This window comes from Bos mutus, chromosome 7 (assembly GCF_027580195.1).
Source record: "Bos mutus isolate GX-2022 chromosome 7, NWIPB_WYAK_1.1, whole genome shotgun sequence".
Classification (NCBI taxonomy): domain Eukaryota; kingdom Metazoa; phylum Chordata; class Mammalia; order Artiodactyla; family Bovidae; genus Bos; species Bos mutus.
In genome coordinates this window covers 70,251,569-70,272,133 of record NC_091623.1, presented here as the reverse complement: position 1 = coordinate 70,272,133, position 20,565 = coordinate 70,251,569, and the positions used below count along the sequence as shown (strand labels likewise).

At 35.0% G+C, this 20,565-nt stretch overlaps 1 protein-coding gene across 3 annotated transcripts in view; it reads right to left on the bottom strand.

The window, feature by feature from the left end:
• Nucleotides 1–20,565, bottom strand: part of CEP120 (centrosomal protein 120) — an 83,493-nt gene that overhangs the window by 19,474 nt on the left and 43,454 nt on the right. For all 3 annotated transcript variants that reach the window (XM_070374079.1, XM_070374081.1, XM_070374078.1), the window contains 11 exons: nt 20,041–20,268; nt 18,841–19,057; nt 17,242–17,419; nt 13,782–13,931; nt 12,856–13,038; nt 11,024–11,120; nt 10,767–10,919; nt 9,915–10,004; nt 5,698–5,790; nt 4,419–4,580; nt 744–866 (listed from right to left, as the gene is read on the bottom strand). In XM_070374079.1, coding sequence (XP_070230180.1) covers nt 744–866; nt 4,419–4,580; nt 5,698–5,790; nt 9,915–10,004; nt 10,767–10,919; nt 11,024–11,120; nt 12,856–13,038; nt 13,782–13,931; nt 17,242–17,419; nt 18,841–19,057; nt 20,041–20,268 — 1,674 coding nt within the window. The remainder of the gene's footprint in view (nt 1–743; nt 867–4,418; nt 4,581–5,697; nt 5,791–9,914; nt 10,005–10,766; nt 10,920–11,023; nt 11,121–12,855; nt 13,039–13,781; nt 13,932–17,241; nt 17,420–18,840; nt 19,058–20,040; nt 20,269–20,565) is intronic.

Below are 20,565 nucleotides of genomic sequence, written 5' to 3'. Positions count from 1 at the left end.
GTCTGAATGCTTCAAAGAACTCTGTTAGGCCACAGAATTCATAATACAAAAACAGAAGTACTTTAAATACTTGGATTAATCAAAAAGGGTGGGAAATGTCCAGCTTGATTCAAATTCAAGGTCACTGGTAAAGAAATGAGGAGAAGGCTGAGAGTGAGGAGATTATCTAGATACGTAAGAAGCAGAACTTTGCAATTAAATACATATGAGGTAAGAAGAGGAACCAAAAATAGCATGGCATTTGACAAGCTCCAGAAACATTTAGTGAATTCAGAAATGCTAGAAGAAATCAGTTAAGACCCTTTTTCAACTCAGTTTTTTAAACCACATTCTTATTCTTCTCTTCAAATTTTCTATATACACCCTTTTTGCCTCTTGAATAGTTCTATCAAGGACTAAATTTTATTTCTATGGTCCAACCATCCTCTCCTTTTTTAAAGCTTCAGTTTCTCCTTGCTGTTATAGCTTTCCTGACAGGTTTGTGAATTCTTTTAGTCCAAGAGTTACTCAGTTCTGCTGTTTTCAACCAATGACTCCAGTATAGGCTATAACTGAAAAAAAAGCGATGAAATTCAAGTGACAGTGTCATGTGCATCAAATTCTTTGATGTGATATATTATTTGATATCAGAATACTACAGTTAAATGTTATTATACTGAATATGCAAATATCATTTACTGATCTTATAATTATTTATAATGATCATTAGGGTTAGTTAAGATTCCATAAACGAACACAGGTACCTTTTCCAAAGTGAGAAGATTTATTTCAGACTGTAGTCGAATTTCTGGTTTGCTGCTTTGCTGATCTTTGAACTGATGGAACTCTTTTTCTAAAGTCTTATACTTATTTTCAGCATCATTGAGCTGTATTTAAAAAAAGATTATAGCTGTTTTAAAACAGAGGTATGCAAAGTATAGTATTACAGAATTCGACAGTGTCATTTTTTCTTTAAGGCATGTTCATATTTAGAAAATTTAGAAAATACATAAAGAGGAAAATTAATTGCTCTAGTAATCTTAATTCAGTAAGTCAACTGATTAACAATATACAAAAACTTTTTAGGAGTATGAAATTTCTTATAAAACCAGTATCTTGAGAACATTGTTGTTAAATTTTAGGTGACAAATAGAAAAGTAATATTATAAAAATACTAGAAATAATTTTTTAAAATGTGTCATGAATGATTGAACATTATAGGTATACCTGATTATTGATGAAACTAAGTTTAATTTTAATGCAGTGTTTATTGTTCTTATAATTTGATATCTATGAATTTCATAATTCCAATATGATTACAACTTAAAGACTTGGCTCAGTCCCTTCATATTTATAGGTAACAAAACTGAGGGTCAGAGAACTGGATTACTGAGGCAGTGCCATAGATCTAGTAAGTGGCAGACATACAAACAGAACTCAGATATTTTCATCTCCTAGAATGATCCTCTAATGAAAGCAGGCAATAATTCCTTAAAAAAAAAAAAAAAAGACTGTCTTGACTAAATACTGTAATTTCCCTTAAAACAGTTTCAAAACTATCAAGAAAAAAAGATAAAAGTGTTCTTTCAAAATCTGGGATTTTTTTTTTTTTTTAATCAAATGGAAGCAAGCACAGGGATTCCCTGGTGGCTCAGATGGTACAGAATCCATCTGCAATGCAGGAGACCCGGGTTTGATCTCTGGGTCAGGAAGATCCCCTGGAGAAGGAAATGGCAACCCACTCCAATACTCTTGTCTGGGAAATCCGACGGACAGAGGAACCTGGCGGGCTACAGTCGCTGGGGTCACAGAGAGTCGGACACGACTGAGTGACTAAACACTTTCCCTTCACTTTCAAGTACTATAAAGCTTTCCAAAAACATACCAATATGACTAGTCATCATTAGATAAACCAATTATTTATTTCTCTAAAACTAAGACTTAACTAAATGTGAAATACTGAGAAAATTGGTAGCAAAAATGGGACTTAAATTACCAATAATAAATTCTTATTTTATGCAAGTAATTATCAATAATTCTAATCAGGATTTATCTAGCATCTTAAGGTAATAAGTATTCCATACGTGGAAGTTTTCCATATAACTGAAGTTACCTCTTTGAACATGCAAACTTTTAAATTTGAACAGAAACTTCTCTAAAGAATCTGTCACATTTTTGTTTAAAACAAAAGCTAATAAACTTAGTGTTTGGCATTTTTTGACAGGCACATTATCAATCTACTATGAGGCATACAGGGGTCTTTTTCCTTTGCTAAGTGGATCATAATTTACATTGGCTTTTTTCAGTTCTAATAAATGCTTTTACATATTTGAATGTATATACTTCATCACTGTGCACTGATAGTGTATCTGTCCCTTCTACCTGTCTTGTTAGAACTGTGTGTACAGCACATGTAACCTGGTTCAGAGTAAGAGCCTACAAGTTTTCTAATATATAAGAGGGGAAATGTTTACAGTCATGGACTTAGTATTTGGGCATCCCCAAAACTTCTGCTTTCTACCACAGTTCTTCCCGCAGGTTTTAGCTTATGTTTTAGGAGTGCTCTGGAGAATTTTTCGAAAATACTAATTCTTCCCACAAAGATGTAAGCTAATTATACCTCAGGTAGGGTAGGGACAGGGTAGCAATGCCCATGTTTTGTTTTGGTTTTTTTCAAGAGCTCCCCTAGGGATTCTAACACATCTTAGAAGCATTTTTTTTTTCTAGATGGCTCAATCTTCCTGATAAATCGTAAGCAATCCTGGAGAATCCCATCACAATTGCCCACTTTTACAACTTTATCTTTCATAAATGTACATGAGACTGCCATAATAACAATCGAATTTATCTTTATAACCACCTAAATAATATGGTCTTACTTGACCCTGAACTGCTATGGAAACTATTCTTCATGCCAGAATTTACTAAAGACTTCAGAGGCATTCATCATACATATCTAATCTACACTGAAATTTTTCAAGATAGATAAGCTTCATTTTTAACAGCTTGAGCCTTTTTTTTTCCCCCCAGCAAATATTTTTTAAGCCCATATTATGTGCTGAAGACTGGCCGTGCTCCAGGCATACAGATAGAAACCAAAATAGTTTTATTGAACTAACAATCTGACACTGATCAAATTATCACGCTAATGAAAATAAAAACAAACTGTTATAACATATCATAAAGAAACTAAGTAAGAGAAGAATACACCAGGAAAACATATAACAAAAACTTGACCTAGACTTGGACAGCAGGGGTCAGGGAAGATTTCTCTGGGAAAGTGATGCCTCAGCTGGAAACAGAGATTAGTATAGTTCACTGGGCCAAGAAAAGGCAGCATACACAAGATTCTAAAGGGTGAAGCATGCGTGGTGTGCCTGAGGACCTGAAGAGGACCGTACAGCAAAAGCAAGAGATGAGGTGAGACAGGGAGGCTGGGTGCAAACTATGCAAAGGTTGGTAGGGCAAGGTAGTAATTCTGATCTTTATTCTATGAGCATTAAGACAACCTCAAATGGTTTTAGAAGAAAGTGTCATGATTCCCAAACTTCAAAAACATCACTTAGGCTGCAACAGAAGAACAGGTTACAGGGGTCGCTCACTGAAGTAAAGAACACTTACAGCAAGGTCAAGTATGGATAGGAGGCCCGTGTTGAGTTTTAAATGCCTAAAACACCCAAGTAGAGCTGTCTAAAAGGCGATGAGATAAGTGGGTCCAGGGTGCAAAGGAAAGGTCTGGGATACAAATGTGCAAGTCCCAGAGATATAGACTGTCTCAAACTACAGGCATGAATAAGGTTGCTTAGCACCATATAAGTCTCGAGCTGGGAGGTAGTCCAACATTTAATGGCTAGATGAAGGAAAATAAGCCTGCAGAGAGCCTGAGGCATGGCCAGAAAGTAGAGAAAAACAAGGAGAGTGGTGCTCAGAGAAGAGAATATACAAAAACAAGGACAACAGTGTTGATGCTGGTGATAAGTGTGATTTAGATGAGAAATGAAAAACGCCCAGGGAACTTAACTGCTGAGCCACTGGTGGTTTCTGACAACTGCCTGGGGCAATGGGGATGGAAAGCTGAGGAGAAGTGGTGAGAGGTGAAAAATGGGAAGGAGCACAGACAATTCTCTCATGAAATTTGGTTCAGTCATATATGAAGAGGATGTTTGCTAAGAGATTTATCTGAAAAAAATTCTAATTTGAGATTTAACTTAAATATAACACAGACTCATGCAAATAATTAAAAGAGATTATTCCAATATAGTCCTTAGCTTTGACTCAGGAAAAGAAGATTCAATTTACATTTGAATCTCAGTGCAATAAGTACGATTAATAGTCCAAATTACTGAGAATTTTTATAACTCTTTAGTGAACCATTTCTATTATTTCTAGAATGCAAATAAATTCTCAGTTTAAAGAGGTAACACATATTTTAACCCTACTTGCTGCTGAAGTCGGTGTTTATCCTCTTCTAGTTGCTTCATCTTCAACCTTTCCAGTTCTACTTGGTGCACACAATCTTCCTTGGCCCTCCGGATAGAATCCTGGAGTTCTTGCAGGTTCCGTTCACGCTCTGATTTCAGTTCTCTTCTTTCTCGTTGAAGCTTAAAAAGGTACATCTTTTAGAGAGTGATTCACTACTAGTTGCATTATATTGCTCAATATTATCCTTATATATACGGTCAAGTGTTCAGAATACTTTACAAACTGATTTTCATATTTTCAGGTATTAGAGAGTTGATGTTTAGGTATATTAAAATTAAAATTTTCAATCATTTACTACTAAAATACAAGGTATATCCCCAAATCCATATATGATGCATAAATTCAACTGAAAAGGGCTTTTTAAGATCCTGATCTAAATAACCTATTTTATTATACAAGCAAATATGCCCAAGTTTCTTTTCTTCTTTAGAAACTTATTTTTTTACCTAATCATATAGAAGATAATAGAGCCTTAGTATTAGAAACAAATACATATTATATTATATTTAGGTTTAACTATGTAAATCAATTTAGAAATCCCAGAAAATGTGTAAAGATAAGTTTAGAGTGATATACTGAGAAAATTTTAAGAAATATTTGGGTAAGGAATGGGCATATAAATTTCACATGGAAGAAATTCTAATAATTTGAAGTGACCTTTATAGTAATGCAAAAAAGTATATCAGGTAAAATTCAATAAAACCTAACAAAAATACTAACGGCACAGTATTGGGTTGGTTAAAAAGTTCATTCAAATTTTTTACAAGACATTACAGGAAAACCCAAACAAGCTTTTTGGCCAATCAATACTAACATGTTTATCCTTTCTTGGGATATAATCTTTAATGGGCAAGAAAAAGGGATATTCCCTTCTTACTGAAATCAAAAGTATAATTCTAGGCCCCTGATGCTTTTCTGTAGGTAGTGCAACTATCCATTCCTGCCACATCATTGCAAAGATAACCAAAAGTCTCTACTATTGCAGAAGTCAGCCAAAGCTGACTGAATAATAATTAACCATTTTAAACAATAGTTTTCTACCTATTCCTCACCTTCTAATATATAAAAATATGCTTTACCCAGTTGAATAGCAGTTTCCCCCATAATGCCTAAAAGATAATGTCCATGAAATATATTTTATACAAAGGAAAAACAAACGAATAGTATGAATTCATGAATATCTATTTAATAAATGGATTCTGTGAAATAAAGACTCATGATAGATGAATACAGTACCTCCGATTCTGCAATGGCAAGCTGCTGCTCTCGCTTCTCCAAGTCAATTAGGGTTTTTTGAAGTTTTCCTTCAAGAATAGTATATTCAGCCACCTAAAATATAATAAAAATTACTTTTATCTTTTCCCCAAATTCAAAACACAAATTCAAAAGTGTACACATTTTTGTGTGTACTGAACACAAAGGATCTGAGAATAGGAAAATCATGAATTATATGCACCAATTCAAAGCAGAAATTCATTCTACTATGCTTTAAGGAAAGAAGCTGACCTAGCTTCTGCTTGGGTATCTGCAGTAATTTTCAGTCTCCGGAGGAAGCCCTTCGCCCATGGGGTGCTAAGGTAGACTGCCAGTAAAATCTTGTGTTTAGTTAAAAAAAAAAAAAAAAAAAAACTAGCCCCTTAAAAATCTACATTGTTCAACAGTCCAATTTTCTTTTGAAGCCTTCTTATTCATTTATTTATATAGCTCTCTCCCTGGAACTAATATTGTTGATAGACCAACTAATCAGTTTCAAGTCAGTCCTCCTATTGTTCAGACCTGGTCTTTTATTACAGTTCAAATAACTGAGTTCTTAGTTGTTTCTAAAGTTAGAGTTGCTGCATGGGCCCGTACTTAGTATGCCAAATTCTACCCCAATGCCTAAAGTCCTGCTCCGCTCTGTCTTTAAAGATGTGAGTCCATGATGGGTGCTTGGTCTCCACAGGATCCTCTCTCATGGTTCAGTTCAGACTGATCATGTTTACTAGGACTTTCTGAACTAAATTTTCTGTCCTCCTTACCAGGTCCCAGGCTCCAACCTGGTTTTCTCTTTACTACTGCCAATAAAGCTCTGGTCTGATGCTCCTTAGAAGCCCACCCTTTAATCATGTTTCTCTCCCTTGGGAAGAAGAAAAAAAGCACCTTCACATATTTGACTCTAGCGATAGCCATCATATATCCTCCTAGTCTTTTTTTCTTCTCCAAGATAAACACAAGTTTCAACTATTATCCACATATTATTATTTCCACATCCTCTAGTATGTTGGACTTAATCTGGAGTCTATATTCTAAACTAAGTCCTTTCACAAATATGGCACCCACATGTGATCTCACTCTTTCAGAAACTAAAGAATGTGCACTCAGAGACCAGGTCAACACATGTCTATGAATTTCATCTAAAACTGCACTTGCTATCTGAGGATCCTAATCACACCATTTGTTATGTCAAAGAAAATCCCCAGGGTTTTTATTTATAAACCTGGAATAACTATATCCACTGTCCAAGTTAATGTTTTACTCTGATGACAGAATTTGACATCTGTCCTTGTTAAACTGTATTTTATTTAGCCCAACATACTCATCAACCAAGATCATTTATTTATTAATTCTGTTAACTCTACCACGGACTTTTGGTTTAGCTTTAAATCTTAGGCAAATCACTAACATAAATGTGTCAAATTCTGTGTGCCACTTTGCAAAAGCAAAAATAGAGACACAGACCTAGAGAACAAATATATGGATACCAAGGGGGAAGGGGGTTAGGAGGAGGTGGGAGATTGGGATTGACACATATATACTATTGATAGTATATATAAAACAGATAACTAATGAGAACATACTGTAGAGCACAGAGAACTCTATAATGCACTGTGGTGATCGGAATGGGAAAGAAGTCCAAAAGGGAGGCAATATATGTAAAGTATGGCTGATTCATTGTGCTGTATAGTAGAAACTAACAATATTGTAAAGCAACGGTACTCCAATAAAAACTAATTTAAAACTATATAAAAAAATTCTGAGTGCCACATGTAAAAATGCCTTATAGGAAGACAGGTAAGAGTGTTCAAACCACGTGTATTTCCTCTGACAACCCAAATATCTGTGTTCCCAGAATTCTGCCTCAGGCTGTCTTCTCCTCTCAAACTATGTGACTTCCTGGGGTGACCTTATCTACATACCATCACATATACAAACAAATCCTAAGTTTGTATCGCAAAGTCAAACCTCGCTCCACAGATATAGACCTGTAAACCCAAATACCTGCTGAACATGCCAACATTCCCCATAAATCTCAAACGCAAAACTATGCAAAACCCGAAATCATTATCCTTTTAATTTAAACAAATGTTCATTGTACACCTCACAGACAACAGGCAAAACAAAGTCATGTGGAACCTATACTATGAGGGAAAACAAACTATAATCAAAGAAGTGAAATCTTTAATGTAATAGTAGGGAAATGCTATGAAGGAAACAAACCAGAATGAGGGGATGGCTAGTGCCTGGTGGCAGGTGAAGAGGACACTATTTTGGATATAGTGATCAGATTACTCTGAGCAGAAACCAGAAAGTATCTCTAAAGAAAAGCAGCCTGTAGATCCTGAGGCGAGAGGTGGCTCAGCATGTCTGACGAAATACAAGGAGGTCAACATGGTTAGAACAGACTCTGTGAACTGAAGGCTGGCAGAAGATGAGGTCACAGAGGAAGCGAGGGGATGGGTCACATAAGGCCTTGTAGGTCTGGTAAGAACTCCTGAGTTTTATTCTAAATGTGATGAATTGGATGGATTTTAAGCAGAGGAGTACATAATCTGACTTCCTCTACTCTTGGCTGATATGAGTATTAAAAAACTACAGGGGCCAGGAAAAGAGGACAAGGTACCAAGTTAAGAAGTAAACGCAGTAATCTGGAAAAGAGATGATGGTTGCTTAAACTCACAAAGTAGAATGAGAACTTTACAACAGTGTATGTCCATATCCGCACTTCCACACTTTGTGTTAGCATCAACTATTTTGCTTCTACATACATTACAAACATCAACAATGAAAAACTCATCAATCACATTAGAAAAATGGCTCAAAGATTAAATTGTGTTTAAAACTAAATGTGCTATATCATCTGAAGATAAACTATGATAAATAAAAATGTATTGGCTTTCCTGGTGGCTCAAAGAATACACCTGCCAAGACAGGACACATGGGTTCGATCCCTGGGCTGGGAACATCTCCTGGAGAAGGAAATGGCAACCCCCTCCAGCATTCTTGCCTGGGTAATCCCATGGACAGAGGAGCCTGGCAGGCTACAGCCCATGGGGTAGCAAAAGCATCGGACATGACGGAGCAACTAAACAACAAGGATACGTACTATAAGCTCTAGAGCAATCACTAAAAAAATACAACAAAAGAGATGTTACTAATAAAGCAACTGTAAAAATGGAATCATTAAAAAAAAAATCCAACGAATTGCAAAAGAAAACAGGAGAAGAGCAAAAAAGGAACAAGAAATGTGTGCAACAAATTGAAAACTGAGAGCAAGATAGTAGAATTAAACCCAAGCATATCAATAACTAAATTAAATGTAAATGGCTGAAAGTCAGAGAAGAGACCTGAAACAACTTTAAAGAATTTTCTAATCCACATACTGGGCAGTGTCTTGGTCCTAGTGTAGCAAACTCCCCTGCCACAGTTTGTCTTCTCCCGTTTATAGACATTCACAAACCACTAATATAAGAGTATTTTTAGAGACTTAAATTTGGCATATCTGAGACAGGCCTAATTTTCAAGGTTGTTTTACTCAGTAACTTGAGTATGAATAGATAAATATTAAATTTTGGCTTTCTGGAATAAGATCAGATGGTCTTATGTTATCATTTTTAAAGATGTGGTTTATTTCATGATTCAGTCTTTTAAAACAGCTTAAAAGTTTGGCATACTTTTCATTAACTAATAGATTATAATGTAATATTTATATACACTTAAATGTTTCATTTTCTTTTTAAATACAGAGATAGGCTCTTTCTCTAGAGTGTTCACTTTTTTTGGTTTTGAATATATTAGCTTTATTTTATTAATTTTTATTGATATATAGTTGCTTCACAATGTCTGTGCTGTAGAGCAAAGTGAATCAGCTATACATACACATATATACCCTCTTCTTTGGATTTCCTTCCCATTTAGGTCACCACAGAGCACTGTATAGAGTTCTCTGTACAGTAGGTTTTTTATATTTATTCACTTTTTGAACAGGCAACATATTTACAAGGTTCAAAATCTAAGAAGTACAAAACACTTTATAGTGAAAACTCTTCTTTCTACCCCTGACCCATTCATTCACTTTATCCAGGCCAATATATAACCACTATACTTCGTTATTCATTCCAGAGATTTGTATGTCTATGAAACATACTATCATTAATACTCTTTCTTTCCTCCTCCAGTTTTTATACAGTCATTACCTTTTTCTTTACTAGTGACTCTCTCTCTCGGTCCCTTTTCTTCCATTCCTCAGCAAGAGCTTGCATATGAGCCAGTTCTTTCTGCTTTAGCTGCCAAAGGAAGAAAAAAGAAAGAAAAAGAAAGTTAAGAAAAACATTTCAAATAAATAAATATTTCAAATAACAGTTGTTCTCAGTTAAATAATACTGACCACTGATATTTCTTTCAGACATTCTGTTCTATTTAAAACACAACAGAGGATGCCTGATGTGAGTTATACCCATCTGAGGGTAATTCAGGACAGTATCAAGCTAACAGGAAGTTGTTTTGTACCTCTCTTATTTAACAACAGATGAGTCCAGCTTCCAGGAGGGTATGCTAAATCAGATCCTGCAATTACAGGAAACCTTCAAGTCCTTAAATTCTGACTTGGAGAAAGTTTAGAAGACTCCTTCTGAATGGCTTTTGCAAAGTGGTCACATTTTGAGTATTTTTTGATAGTTCATCTTTTAAAATATTTATACTTACTTATTTGGCTCTGCCAGGTCTTAGTTGCAGCACGTGGGATCTTTTTAGTTGAGGCATGTGAACTCTTAAAATGTGACATGTGGTAATCTAGCTCCCTGACCAGGGATTGAACCTGGGCCCTCTGCATTGGGAGCGGGAAGTCTTAGCCATCTGACCAACAAGGAAGTCCCTTGAATATTTTTTAATTGTTAGGTTTTTTTTTTTTTTTTAAAGAGTAAGGCAATTCTTGAATTCAAAGGGACTAAATAAGGTACCCATGGAGAAGAGAGAAAAGCCTACCTTGCAGAAGGAAAGATACACTAAACTGGACAAAAATACTCTTAAAATAACATTTAAAAGGTAACCTGATTTTCAAAAATGTCTTCTTGCATCTCTTTCCACATTTCTAGCTCAAGAGCTGCTTTGTATTCTAAGGTTTCACGAGGCTCTGTCTGGATTTCTGAAGGACAGGGTGCTGGAGGAACAGAAGATGGCTTTTGTTGTACAGCAGATAAACCCTACGATATGAATTTTAAAAAACAGCATATTGAAACAAACACACATACATACACACATTAGGTCCATTTTAAAGAATAATTTCATAACATTCAATGACACATACCTGAGATGAATCAGAGACAAAAATCTCACGCATTTTCACTAGTCCGTAATCCTCTAAAGTCACTGTGTAAGAAAGATCTACTATCCTGTTATTTGACCTACAAATGAAATCAGAAATATTTAAAACCTCATGGAAACACTTTTATGTTTCCTTTTACTTCCCCAACACTAGAGCACTGAGTGGGCAACATGCCTTGCTCCTGACACTTGTTGCTCAAAGTGCAGCAGCTTCTATAGACTTCAAGACCTTCTATATATGTCATTTTATTTGGTCACAAACACAGTATTAAGTACATACCTATGTTCACTACAAAATTACCTATAACAGTAGTAGGTTATTTGAAAAACTTCAAAAGTATAAAAGAGAAATTTAAAATCTCACTCCCCACAAACAGTGCTAAAATTTCATTTTCTTGTCTCTTTTTTAGATTATGTAGATATGCAAGTACTCATGCATATTAAAATTCATACAGTTTTGTCCATTTTTCCATTTATACAGGAATATTTTCTCCAGTGTAATGACAAACACTAATTCAAAAATGTAACTTTTAAAGCCTGTAAAACATACTAATGAATTTATGTAGTAAAATTTTAAACACATAACAATTCCCCTCCTCAGTTATATACAGATTATTCTGAACTCTTTTTTCTGCTTTTCTTAGACTGTACATACTCGTTCATAAATCTTTTGCTGGATATGAGCACTGCTTCAGGATTAAATCCTGGAAGTAGGATAATAATATGTTTATCATAATGAATACCTCTCTGTATCACAGAACTGCATGGGGCATTAAATAAAAGACAAAATGTTAAAGGAAAATAAAATTTTGGCAACAAAAATATGTGGCTTTGTTTAAATCAAAACTTTAAGGATTAGATTCACACAATTAGAACTCTTAATTAATCAACTTTTACATTTCTTTCTTCTCATCTCAGATTTTAGAAGAAATGAGTAAAGTAAAATGAAGCAGTATCATCTCTGAAGTTTTCACTTAAGTAAACCTCTTGAAACTTGTCTACACAGCAGGTCAATAAATATTCAAAGCAATCATCATTAAAATAACTTCCAACAAGTAATGATTGTTTTCATTATATTCTACTTGACCTAACAGAAAAGAATGCTAAGTTTTAAAAGAATTTTCAATTAACCAGAACAACTGATTTTCTAAAAAAAAATTGTTCCAGATCTCCAAGTAAATAAGAAACTTTACTAAACCCTTCAGTCTCTGGAAGTGGCATGGAGAAGGAAGAGTGAGGGAAGAAATTCCAATAATACTTAAGACATCTCAGCTTTTCACCGGGCCTGCTTTTCTTCCACATTCTTACTGCACTTTAAAAATAAAGGCAGGTGATATATAAAGAGATAACTGTTGAATGATTTCATTTAAAATATATGAACTCCAGTTTTTCACTGTGGTAGTGAATTTCAGAGCAAAAAAACAAAAATCAGTTTTTTAAGACAAACATCTGTAAAATTCGCCAACTATATTTAAGGCAAAAGTTTACATATTTTTCAAGTAGAAAAATTCAAAATAATGTAAAAATACATTATAAATTTGACTTGAATTACTAAATTTAAAAAAAAGCCTGATCCTGAACTTAAAATTATGAGTCTAAAGAGAGGGGAGAGAAATACACACTCAACACTCTTAGGTATTATGGTACCAGATTCACTCTGTGAGGGTATACTAGGTATCAGAAAGCTAACGAGCAAACTAGGATATAGCCCCCATGGGTCAAAGAAAAAAGATATGAAAAAATGACATTAAAGAATAAGATTATAACTAGCTAAAGAGAATAAAAAGCAAAGACTAAATACAGGAAGTGCATTACCCTTGTGTTGCAACAATAGGCACACTTTCACTGAAAGTTTGTCGCCAACACTGTTCACCATTAGAACCTAAAAAGCGAGTTTTTTCTGAAGACAAGATGTTAGAAAGCTGGATTCTGGCGATTCCCAGAAGTAAATCTTTACTCATTTTATCCTTGTGCCATAATTCAACCAGCAATGGAATCCTAAGGAAAAGAGAAACGTGTTCATACTTATCAACTGTGAACTAAGGCTTTTCTGGACTAAAACTTTTGAAGTCCTTTAATGTAGTCAAGCATGTTTTTGTTACCTGGAATGTAAAGGCTCGATTCCACAACTAAATAGAAAATATTATTACATTTTTGTTTTTTTACACCTCTTGCTATGCAATAAAGAAAACCCTTCAAACACTATTCCCGCAAATGGTCACATAATGTTTATTTTTTCTCTTTTAAAATTCTTTTTGAATTGTGATACTCTGAGAAAGTAAAAAAATATTTCAAAGATTTCATTTTTCTTCACAAATCCATTTCAGATAGCTGGATCAACATCTCTATTTTATACAGATGAAAAAAAAAACAGAAAAATAATGCATTACAGTCATTAAATGAATCAATAAGAATTAAACAGTCTGTATTTATCTTCACATTGTATTAGGAAAAAGCAAGATTACTTTTCAAAGAGCCTTCATTATTGTTTTAATAAAGTTCTAATATCCCAACTCAGGCAAACAAGATATGAAAATCTGAAAAGAGCCTTCATAAACACATACTGATAAAACCTTACAGTGGAAGCACAAGTGTCACAGCTGTTAAGTTTGTTTCTAGATTCTCAAATGCATAAGCTGCTGTGGATTTAGCTATGTAAAGGAATTCCTCTTGTCAATAAGATACAAATTTTCGAGAGCTGATTTGAAAAAATACTATCATACATACCACGTACACATTACCTTAGGAAGGTATCCTGGAGCTGATGAGGCAAAGTTGCAAAATCGAATGCACAGTAAGACTGGGGAAGAAAAACCTCCATGTTTTTCCGAACTTCTACAGGAGGATTAGTCATAATAGGAGCTGCACTTCCAAAGAAAGGATATGAGTACCTAGAATTTAAGAAAAACAAAAATCCTAAAGCAGTGTACAGATGAGACTTATAACCTATGAAAAAGAGAGTATAATATGAATATTACGAGCATATAAATTTTAATAGATAAATGATACAAATACATTACGGTTTTACTATCACCAACTTTAAAATTATATAAATATTTTCAGTATTAACATAAAAAAAATCACAGAAATTACAGGGAAAAAATGCATTATTTGTCCAGCACTGGCTTCCAAAGGTGCTTTACAAGTCATCTTCAAATGATGCTCTGGGAAGAAGAAGAATACTGTAATTTGAAGGCAATACACTGAGTAAGGAAGAAAGAGTCACTTTGATAAATTCCCAATAAGACAAAGATTTAGAAGTGAAAATGACTCCCTTAAACAAAAACAGTGCTGGTACCTTTGAGGTGTATAAATGTAGCAAATTAGCCTGCTGTACACATTACAGACAGAGGATGAGATGGCTGGATGGCATCACTGACTCGATGGACGTGAGTCTGAGTGAACTGCGGGAGTTGGTGAAGGACAGGGAGGCCTGGCGTGCTGTGATTCATGGGTCGCAAAGAGTCGGACACGACTGAACTGAACTGAACTGACCACATTAAATTCACACAATGTTATATGTCAAAAATATTCTTATGAAGAAATAATAAAACTAAAATGTGGGGAAAAAAATTCCGCACTGTTTTTATCATTTTCATCTTTGCACTCCAAGGAACAGCTTTTATGACATAGTATACTATCAAGAAACACTTGCTAAGTTTAATTTCTAAACTTATTTTCCTTTATATAATAATGTCCTGATTTTTTTATGAGCTAAAAAAACCCTTGCTATGCTATGCTAAGTCACTTCAGTCGTGTCTGACTCTGTGCGACCCCATGGATGGCAGCCCACCAGGCTCCCCCGAAAAAAACCCTTAGTCAACTCCTAAAGGATGCATTCATAGTATTTTGTCTCTGAACTGAGAATATACTACAAAAGAATCAAAGAGTGGCATAACATTATTTCTTTCAACATAAGTCACACCAGATTAAACAGAAGAATGACCGGCCTACTGCTGCTGAATGCCCGGCCTATACAACTTATTTTGTATTTAAAGTCAAATATAAAGATTTTGTAATGCTCACTTAAATTTCATCTTATAATTTGTTGTTTATTGACAAAACTAGGATTTAAACTCTACTAGTGAAAACTACTTTTTCTATTAATACAAGAAGAATCCTGTGCATACATTCAACTCCTAAACAATTACATAAACTGAATTTCGGGTCATCTCACAGAGTTCATCCTCTAGAAATTTAACCCCCTACTACAGATGTAGTGATTAAAAAAAAAAAGGGAAACACATTAAACTTTTTTCTAATATAACTGTTATCTCACAAATTCCATTAGGTAATTGGACACAACAATTTCATATCAATGCAGAGCATGATAACATAAAATCTATCAAATGTAAAATGCCCAACATTTTTTTTTAAAGCCTTAAAATGAATCAAAGAGAAGTAGTAGTCCTTATGATCAAGTACTTTCTACAGAGTATTAAGTGGATTCTAACTATGTCCTTGGGGCAGAATACTCTTTCTACTTTTCTTTGTCAAGTGTCTGGCCGCCCTCATATATTAACATATCTCTGAATCTGTCTTCTTCACTAGGCTGAGCTCTTTGTCTGTATGCCCCCTGCCCTAATACTGGGCAAACTGCTGGCTTACTGTAGTCACTTAATGATTAAACAAATGGCCCTGTGGCAATCAGGAAACACAAAAACTAATATGTGCTTTCTAAGTGAGCTTGTTCAAGACTTTCCCTCAAAACATCTGTTCATTTTATTTTCTGGCTGTACCACAAGCATGTGGGATCTTAGCACCCTGACCAGGGACTGAACCCATGCCCCTGCAGTGGAAGTGCACAGTCTTAACCACTGCATCACCAGGGAAATCCTTCATCCAATTTTAGATCATCCCTGTACTTCTGGCCAACATCAGCTCTAAGACCAGTTTCTCCAGTAGCAGCAAAAGAGAAAAAGGAACAGTTTTATATTATATAAACCCTGTTAGAAAAGCTATGTCTATAAGAGAAAACTCTTTCTGGGCTTTCAATTTTTAAATAAAAACAGTCTTTCAGCCATGATTCTCAGACTTTAACATGAAGTAAAAGGCAGAGCTTAAGCTGTGAGTCTAGACTTCCATTCTACGACTTCACTGTCACATTCAGTGCTGGGTCCCTTTGATTCTGTCCTTTATTCACACCAAAGCTCAGAGGACTTTGGAAACAATTTGATAAACAATCAAAAGAACTGTAAAATTAGATACAATAGGAGTGGACTTAAGGCTTCCTGGGTGACTCAGTAGTAAAGAATCCACCTGCCAATGATGGAGACCAGGGTTTGATCCCTGGATAGAAAGATCTGAAGAAGGAAATGGCAACCCACTCGAGTATTCTTGCCTGGAGAAGTCCATGGACAGAGTAGCCTGGAGGGCTACAGTCCACAGGATCACAAAGAGTTGGACACAACTGAGCATACACACACCCACGGAGTTGACTTAGGCATCTGAAAGGCAGATGTGCCTCAAACAACAGCAGGAAGCAACAAAAAGCTGATGAAGTTCTTGGGAATGGTAATCCAAGACAACAGAAAAATTTTCTAATTTTTTGCATGTTAGTCACATAAAGACCAAAAATTTTATTATAAATCCTAATGCTTGCTCCAAAGTAATTTATAAGAACCTAAAGATTCCAAACTAAAACACACAATATTACATTTAATATATTTATCAGCTGAAAAGTCTATGAAAATGTAATATTAAAAATAAGCCACTACATAAAGCCATTTAACAGACTGAATTTCAATTCTCTAAACAGTGTGGACACATTCCACTTCCAGTTCATTAGATATGGTTTTTAGATTCATACGCATAAAAGGTAGATATCAGTAATATAACCTTCCATTATAATGCAATTTTATAGAAAAATCAGATACTATACATCCAAGTATTTTGAACTGTGGCAACTTTTCCAGAAATAAGACATTTTAAGTTCAAGAGTCAATATATTCTGAAACAGAGCATTAACAAATACTGTAAAATGCCTATAATTACTATATCAGAATAGGCAAGATTACTACCCTTCATACCATCAATGCCACCCTCCATTATCTTCAAAGTCATTAGGATACAACAGGTTTAATCCTTCTAGTCCACTGATTTAACAAATGTTATAATTTCTTTGGTGACATTGTCTGCAACACCCCAAATACAGAAAAGGCATTTCTTCTCAGAAAACAACACTCTGAAACCAAATCATACCTTAGTATACAGTTGATTGGAAAGCCAACCTCCAAATCATGGATACTCCTCAAGTCTATTGAAAAGCAAAAATGATGTGATGTTGCAGGAACAGCAATCTTCTGTCCTGAGGCTGTTTCTGAAGCAATAGATGTTGTCACTGGCTTGGCCAGTAATGCAGGTACAGAAGAACTGATAGCTAAGGTGAACGTAAAAATTAAAAAAAAAAAATCCATTTGTAAACAATTTCTCTTAAGTTACTCAGATAACTTAAAGATATAATCTCAAAGACTCAACTATTTGATTAAATAAACATATGAACTGAAGCATAAACTTCCAAGTGATTTGTCCAAAATTATGTAGGCTTTAATTCCCATCATAGAACTGTGGGGGGGGGGAACCTTACTCTCATTCTCAAGATGTAGTACAAAACTTAAAAAGCATATAGTACTGATGCAGCAGTGTCTGACAGTAGCCTGGTGCTAACTTATTTTTAAGAAGCAGATGCATATAACTTAGTATTGCAAAGATTGTATTTGAGACTTACTGCACGTATACATCAGTATTTTACAGTAATTATGTAAATAATTACATCTGGTTTTTTTAAAAAGTAGCTTGGTTATCTTAGACACATATGACATAGTCTAACAAAATAAAACTTGACAAAGGCAAGTATCAATGATAACACTTGTATGTGGAATCCACAGAGAGTGGTACAAATGGTCTTATCTAACAGAAAATACAGTCACGGACGTAAAAAACAAACTTACGGTCACCAGGGGTTAAAGCAGGGGGAGGGATAAATTGGGATACGGGGCTGACATACACACACTACTCTACACAAAACAGGTGACTAATAAGGACCTACTGTATAGCACAGGGAACTCAATACTCTGTAATGGCCTTGGGAAAAGAATCTCAGAAAGAGCAGATATATGTATAGTTGATTCACTGTGCTGTACACCTGACACTAAAACAACATTGTAAATCAACTATACTCTAATAAAAATATTTTTAATTGAAAAGACAGAGCTATCTATTCCAATCCTATTATATATCACAGGTGTTTAGTGAATGGCTCAAGTCCTATAGCTACTTATGGAAACACCTATACCTTGCACCCAAACTTCTAATTCCTAATCCACCACTGCTCTTACAATTTATACTACTAAATTTAACTACAGATTCTTATGTAACAGATAAAAAAAATTGTGTAAGACAGATAAATATGTATTCTCAAACTGTCTCAACTTTAGGATCAAAAATGATTAAGTTTACTGTAAGAGGCAGTTAGTATCTCTTTTCTCTAAAATTCTAATGAATTTGAGACAATGAATTTGAGATTGCTAAAAATCTACTTCAAAGAACTATATTCTTTAATTTCCTTTGAATAAGATACTATTTCTAGTATGAAAGTCAATGAAAAATTCTCTGTTAACAAATTCTATTATGAAGTTAAGTAAGTTGCAATTACTTCAAACTGATTTTTTATTTAAACATCACCACACATTACCGGCTCTTTAAAAAAACTTACAGTTTTTAGCACCCATGAAAACTCTCACAGTCATGTATCAGACCAGAAAATCTATACCTAAAAGATCTGTGAAAAGAACATCTTACCCTTTGGATTGAGTTTTGTGTCCTTATCATACAGTAAGCTTTCCACTTCACTTTCTGTGGCATCGTCTTTTGTTGGAGGTGACTGGTTGTGGGGTGGAACAGGGGACTCGCTTGGTGACTGTGGCCCAGTATGTGTGTTCTCCTTTATGGGGGTTAAAACTCTCTTCTTTGAATGATGTGGCTCATGTTCATTCTGGGTCTTTAATTCAATTAAAGACTAAAAACAATTTTTAAATAAAGTATAATTTGCAAAGAACTTTCCTTCATAATTAAGCAAAAAATGTGATGTTGTTTTTAAAAAAAAAAAATAGCTTCCTTTCCCAGTTTGGATATTCCTAGTCTATTTTTCTTCATAATTTGCATATTTTCTTATAGCATCTAGGACCAGAAAAAGGGAGATGAACAGGAAGGAAATATGATATCCAGAGCTCAGTATCAAAATGCATCCTAATGCCTAAGAAGGGATATTCAATAAAAGAAGTCAGGCATAGGTGTCCCCGAGAATGGTTATTCCTACCAAAGCAATGCAAAGGAGGGCCACATTACTAGAAAACAAAAACGAAAACCCAGAAGTCTAGTATGATTTTCTTTCTTTGCTCCACTATCCTCCAAAAATACATGCATATGTGTCCTTTTTTTTTTTCCCCATATGTGTCTTTTTAAACTCTTACTTTAGTTCACAGTCTGCATAAAAATCAGTTCTTTAAAAGAACAGGACACTAAAGTTGACCCAAGGGCTATATGTAATCAAAAAACATCTACATTCAAATAAATGTTTCTATTGCCTGGAAACAGCATGAGGACTGTGAAGCACTAATGAACCGAGAACCTTAGCTAAGGTTGAGTCAACTAAAAAAGATTTATTAATGCAGATCCCCAAAAACCAGGTCTACAAACAGTCTCTTGTACCAGAGTCCCATAGTCATTGACTGTGAGTTGGGGTGTGGGAAATGGTTTCCACTATGTGAGAAAACTGGACTGAAAGACTCTGGGCAGAGTCACTTATGAACCATGGCAGAAGCCACAGCACTTTTCAGAAGGGTCTTTTTAAAGAAGGGGTTATCATATAATGAAGACCACTAATTAAGAGCGATAAATACTCTCTTATGTGAGATAATGCACCTGAAATTAGACTTTTGTAACTAATCATGACTGACATATCAGAGAAGCTGGAGGAGGGGAAGGCGCGTTGCTACTTGCCTGGGCGTCCATGCCTTCTCTCTGCAGAGCCACAGACACTCCCACAGTGGGGGCCAGCTCCACAGGAATAGGTGCAAGCTTTTGTTTGGCTCGGTTTGGAGGGTCAAGGGTAAAAGCACCCTCAACTGTGACTGGGCGATGGTTGATTTCTGTACTACCCTTTTTCAGTAGTCCTGTTAAGGGTATTTCTGTACTTCCAAGTGACTGATCTCCACAGCAGAGATGGATCTAATATGAAAGGGAAAGTCAAAACCAGGATTTACACTTTCTCCTTTATCCTAAACACACAAACTTAACAACAAAGTTATAAAATGATCCAGAGAAGGAAAACAGAATGCAGGTTATCTTACTGACTGCCAGTGACTAAGATTCTCACACCTGATTGCTAAAACTGTTGATAAAGCACAGTTACCCAGAACTCAATAATAGTTATTAATTCTTTTCACTTTTCCTTTCAGTATTGTACACTCTATGTGTTACTTTTTAAAAAATTTATTTTTTAATTGAAGGATAATTGCTTTACAG